At 39.6% G+C, this 6,082-nt stretch overlaps 1 protein-coding gene across 1 annotated transcript in view; it reads left to right on the plus strand.

The window, feature by feature from the left end:
* The window catches only part of HOMER2 (homer scaffolding protein 2), a 120,317-nt gene that overhangs the window by 92,671 nt on the left and 21,564 nt on the right, over nucleotides 1-6,082 (plus strand). The window contains exons 4-6 of the mRNA XM_019504129.1: nucleotides 404-496; nucleotides 2,125-2,264; nucleotides 4,729-4,885. Of these exons, the coding sequence (XP_019359674.1) occupies nucleotides 404-496; nucleotides 2,125-2,264; nucleotides 4,729-4,885 (390 nt within the window). The remainder of the gene's footprint in view (nucleotides 1-403; nucleotides 497-2,124; nucleotides 2,265-4,728; nucleotides 4,886-6,082) is intronic.

Raw genomic sequence — 6,082 nt, forward strand, 5'->3', positions numbered from 1 at the left:
CTTGGTGATGACCCCTTCTTTCCATTGGGTGTAAGCCACCTTTTTACCAAGGAGACATTCCCAGATGCTTTTGGTGAGCCATGGGAGCTTATGCGCCCTCCTGCTCCCTTTGATCCTCGTTGGGATTACCTTCCTTTGGGCTTGGAGGATCGTCTCCTTGAGGAGCAACCACTCTCCTTGGACACCTGTCTCCCCTCCCCTCTGGGACCTCAGCGCTTTCCCAACTATCCTCCTTAGCTCGTTGAAATTTGCCCTCCTAAAATCCAGGGCCTGTCAATTGTGGACTGTCAATAACAAATATAAGGAAATGATTCTAAGTTGAGTTAATATATTGTAATGTTTTGTAAATTAATTTATTGTAATTATAAATTACTTGAATAAATATTCTTCATGCATTTGGCAGTTTGCAGAGAAATTCCAGGAAGTAAAAGAAGCTGCCAAACTAGCAAGAGACAGATCTCAAGAGAAAATTGAAACATCAAGCAATCATTCCCAAGTAAGTTGTTTGTCTTGAAAATATGTACCTGCGCACACGTATACACACACGCATGATTTAACGCTAGTTTTTCCAATGAGTGATATATGCTTTGTGCAGCTTAAAGTCCTAAAGATCATTGTTAACTGTTGGCCATTAATATTGTTAAAGGAATATTCTTCCTCCCCTATGTTCTTTCTCTATTTTATAACTATAGTTGCCTTTTCAGAAAGTTTGAGTTGTAATAACTTAAAATAAAAATACCAAGGGTATCCATAGATTCTTTCATACAGTTATGCATGGGACTGGTCAGTAGAGAGTTTGTCTTACTGTTGTGCTCAGCAATTTTATAAGAATTGAGATCTTTGGTTATGCTTGCTTTTGCTATTTGCCTAACCTAGTTTGGTGCAAGGTAAGTTTGTACAGTTAAAGTACAAGCTTCCTTAAAGGGCTTTCTTGTGTCTCACTGACCAAATTTGGTAATACAGAAATGCTATGGTATATAAGCAGAAGATAAGCCTTTAACATCCTTTACTGTTTGTGACTGGTAGGAAGAGCTCTTACAATGCATGTTTGAAGAATATAGTCTCCAGGACTGCTTTGCCTAGCAAGGTGTCACTATCTTGTGTTAACCATTTAAAAAAAAAAGATATGAGGAAATAAGGTTTTATCACAATCACTTACTGTAATTTACTGTATTTATGTAAAGACTAAAGCTAAGAATCATCAGCTAAGAATCATTCTTGTTTACTGGCAACTCATTTGTGTTTTGCATAAAAGTGTTAGCATTTGGAGGAGTGTTTGACTACATTTCATTTGACGACTAATTTAAAGATCAAGAGAACATTTAGCTGTTTTGATGGGAGCTGTGGTGTGCTAAGCACTTTGGAAAAAATGCATCAGTCCTCTTACTGGATCCATAAGCATAGACCTCAGAGCCTGACTTTAAGCAGCCATTTATTAAAGATTGTGATAACTGACTTTAGAGCTTCTACTTTATAACAAGGGACCCCGATGAACAATACATAAAGCTGATTTCTTTGAAGCAGGACAATCTTTCTTTTCTGCTTCCAATAATGGATTTTAAAACCTTCTTGAAAATTTTTAAACATCAAATTAGTAAATCATGTTTCTCATCTTAGCTTTTATTACTGTTGTATATGTTTCATGTTCTACTTTTGTTATTATCATTTATAATGAATGCATGATCTAAGTTGCTGTAAAAGGGTAGTGTACCTAGAAGTTGTCAAAAGACTGGTACGTGAGCCAGGTTTATAAAGACACTAATCTCTAGCTACTGGTCTCGCTCTCTACCAGCTTGTGCAGTCATCTAAGTAGGCTGTGTTATGTAGCTACGTCTCGTGTTTCTGAGGGAGTTGAAAATGTGTTTGCTAAGTGCAAAACACACTTTGTACCGTCCACACTTTGTTCTTAGGTTTCCTCCCTTTTCTGACTGTATTCCCTTGAAAATTAATATGAAGATAGGGATAGCACCATGTTTTGATTGGAAAGCAGAGAAACTTTTTGACTCCTTTGTACACAATATGCTTCACGTGCTTAGTGAGGAAGTGCTCAGCTTTCTGTGTAGCTGCCCCCTGCCCTCCCAAAAAAGCCAGTAAGTTGACTTTAGTTTGTGGATGGTGCCACAGGAATCTGGACGTGAAACACCATGTTCTACCCGCGCCTCGAGTGTGAATGGAACGGATGATGAGAAGGCATCACATGGTGGCCCTGCTGATGCACAACTGAAAACTGAGAATGATAAATTGAAAATTGCTCTAGCCCAAAGGTAAAGCTTTTAAAATATTAGTAAAAGAATATGCAGGAACTATTTGGTAGTGATTGCCTTTTGGATCATTATGTTAAGGGATAATTCAGTAGCAAAAAGGCAGCTGTCAGCTCTAGTTATATTTGTGCAAAAGCAAATACCAAAGTATATAAAATAGCAGTCCATGTGAAAAATGGAAATTGGGTAAGTGGATCTGTGAAAGTGCCTGCAGATGGCCAACCTGTTCTCAAAAACCAAAATAAAAGTAATAGATGTGTTTTTGATTTTTAGCACAGTACACCAGGTGACATGTTACAGTACTAAGGGGCACAGGCATGAGTGAAATGCATGTGTATTTTGAACTCACTTGTTAGCCTGAAGCAGCTTTGTTTTACATGTCTATTTTAAATGTTTAACAGGTGGAAGGTTTTAGTTCATTCCTAAAACCCATCTAAAGGGCTAAAATGATAAAAGTGTGTGTGTGAGTATAATATATAATATTTCTTAAATAAATCACCAAAAGGTCCATTTACACCATTTAAACCAAAACCATTGAAGGCATAGGTTACAGCAGAGATTCTCAACCAACATGTCAGGGAACCCTGGGAAGCCATGAGATCCTTTGAAGGGTGCGGAAAGTATAAGAAGATAAGCAGGTTGTGAGGAGATAAGCAGATAAGAGCAGGCTCAGTCTCTCTCTATGTAGCTGCTCTCCCACCCCTACTGCCTGATCCCTCTGCAAGGAGGTAAGCCCTGAAATAAAGGAATTATTTTTTTAATGGGGTGCCTCTCAATTCACAACAGTTATGTGGGGGTGCCTTGACTCTCAAAAGGTTGAGAACCACTGGTTTACAGTGTCTGAGATGATGACTCAAAAACTGTTTTGACCAAATGTGAAATTCTTTTAATATCAAAATCATACTGAAGGAATGTGCAAAAACGATTTGGTAATTAAGGGTGTTAGCAGCATTTATTCAAATGTGGTTGCATTAATCTAAATCCATGCAGTAAAACAAATGAATTGTGGGGGTTTTAGTAGGTACCTCCTGGTATCAAATTGGAAGACTTACCCCTTCATTTTTCTGATCTCATCCATGCTGAGATGATCTCTCTCACCCTACTGATACTAGCTTGAATAGCCTACCATGTACATGTGGGTTCAGGAATACAGAAATAACATCTGGGCCATTGGGGAGCAGTTGATGCTTATAGTATGTGAAACCAATCTTCAATTCCTCTCTGATTTTGCTCGCTGTACCTTTTCTAGTAGAATAAATGAGGGTATTTAAAATTACAAAAGGGAATTAACGCACCATAAAAAGTTAAAGGAAAAATTTTACTTTACTGAGCTTTCTGAAAGTCTTAAGGATACATTTTAAGGCAGTGCATAATGTCCCTTGGAGTTACATTTTGTATGATTTGATGGCCATAACTGTAATTTGTAGCCATAGTAAAAATATAGAAGTTGGAATGTTCTGAGCAGTGACATTAAAAGGCTATAATTCTTTTCCTAGAACTTATTTGCCATGTCTGCCTCTTGCATATGACTGTGTCCGTGAATTAAAAGGAAATATATATCAGGTTCAACTACTTTAAAAAGCTATTAAAAAGAGAAAAAAGGAAGCAACATAAATAGTATTACCCAGGTAGAGATCCAAAGGTTGAACATCTTGTATAAGGCTACGTCATCACACTTTTTAATTTTTTAATTATAATTTCAAATTGCTACTCATGCTTAGTAGCTCTAGAGTCTTCCAGAGGTTGGTAACAGCTAGGCACCAGGATACCAGGAGCTTTCCACTTCCTTCATTTACCATCCCTCTATATTTCCTGTAGCTTGGAAGGTAATGGGAATGCAATATTTTGTTTTTCAGTGGCAAGTTTCAGTGCTTTATAGGTATTAAGATCAAACAGAAAAACAGCATATTTTACTTCCAAGAGGCCTAAAGTATTTCTTTTTTCTTGGTTTAGTAATACAATATCTTAAATGGTGTCTTCCATCTGGAAGGATCCCAGCATCCTTTACAAACTGATATACATGCTGTGTACAGGGGACGCTTTATATATGTCTGTGAAATATGGTTATTTTTTAATAAGTCACAGCAACATTGCTTCAGTTTAAGACAGGAGATGTAGTATGTCCTAATAAGCCCCTGGCTGCATCCAGCAGAGTTACCAACCAGCCTTGGCAAATAGTATTTTTGTGTCTAAAAGCACAGGCCTCTACCTCTTGAATTGCTGTAACCTTTACTCCGGGGTAGTTGCATTATGGCTTGTGCTCTCCAAAGGATGGTTAGCAGACAGAAGAGAAGTAATCAAAGGTCCAGTGTTCTTTGTAACAAGGGGTCAGTGATAAACATACATGAGAGCCATTCCATTAGGATGCTGTATCCAGTTTAGTTTGCCATCAACCTTTACAATTGGGTGCATTAGAAGAAGTGGGAGTAAAACATGAGTGAATCTAATATTATTCTGCTGTTCTCAGCTCCTCCAATGTAAAGAAATGGGAAACAGAATTGCAGACTCTGAGAGAGAGCAATGCCAGACTAACCTCTGCACTGCAAGAATCTGCTGCCAGCGTAGAGCATTGGAAAAAACAGTTTACAGCATGCAAGGAAGAAAATGATCAACTCAGGAACAAGGTAATATGAGTCCCAATACATAGTTAGGAGTAAAGAACTCTTCGAAATGCCAGATTCCCTTTCCCTTGGGTACCTGAGTCCTACATCCTCTTCCTCACCTTAAGCCATTCTTCTCACAAAGCATCTGTGCTACATGAGAAGCATTGTGTTAACTGGACCCAACTCGCCCAATGGTTGTATAGATCGGGTACTTTAGTGCGGCTTTTCTGGCACTTTTATCTAATAGCTGCTTGAATCAGCTTTAGCTAAAAGCACTAGAATGCCCCGCTGAAGTGCCTGATTTATATAGACGCTGCAGAGCTGGGTCGAAATAACACACTGCTTCTTCCGGTAAAGCAAAGGGTTTTTTTGGTTTGTTTTTTTTAATGTCTGCCAGCAGCCATGATACTTTCCAATGCAACCAGCAGCAGTAGGCTTTCCAAATCCTAAATCTAAAGCTGCCAAGAAATCTGCAGACTACTGGGTAACCAGCACAAAGGTCAGATTTCCACCAATATTAGAATTCAGACCCAAAGACCAAAATTTTTTTCAAGTATGGATTTATGGACATACTTTAAATCTAACTTAAAACTATTTTAATGAGTCTCTTTTAAAACTTTTATCCTATATTCCTTCTTTTCCCAGGATAGAAAAAGAAGACACAGAGCAATGTCATCTTTTTGTGTTTGTTTGTTCTCTCCATCTTCTGGCTTGTCTGCTGCCTCATCTTACTCCTTATATAAGAAATCAAAGAGAGAGGAAAAATGGAGTAGAGGGAATAGAGGAGACTAGATAGCTGCTTTTCCCTGCCTCTAGCATCAGAAGGCTCAGAACTCAGAGCAAGTGGGAGGACTGGGGCTTACATATTGCCTAGGACAGTGATGCCCAACCTTTTCATCCCTCAAGCTGGATGAATGGTGCCAGGTCCCTCTGCAGGCTGGCTCCAGCTGATGGGCTCAATTCAGCTGCAAGGGGTTGGGCAGCTTGACCCTGATCCACATGCATTGGGGGCGTGAAGGGCAGGGCACTGTAGCCCCAATCCAGACATGCATGGTTGGTGGGGGTGGGAAATGGGGAGAGAGAGGCCCTGATCCAGACTCATGTAGGGGGTGGGGAACAGCCTGGCCCCGATCCAGATGGGGGGAGTGGGGACTGGCAAGAGTAGGGAGGCAGCCTGACCTGATCTGGATATGGGGTGGGGGTGGGGCCTGGCCCTGA

Source organism: Gavialis gangeticus, unplaced genomic scaffold (genome assembly GCF_001723915.1).
Source record: "Gavialis gangeticus isolate Ggan-Ray unplaced genomic scaffold, GavGan_comp1, whole genome shotgun sequence".
Taxonomy (NCBI): domain Eukaryota; kingdom Metazoa; phylum Chordata; order Crocodylia; family Gavialidae; genus Gavialis; species Gavialis gangeticus.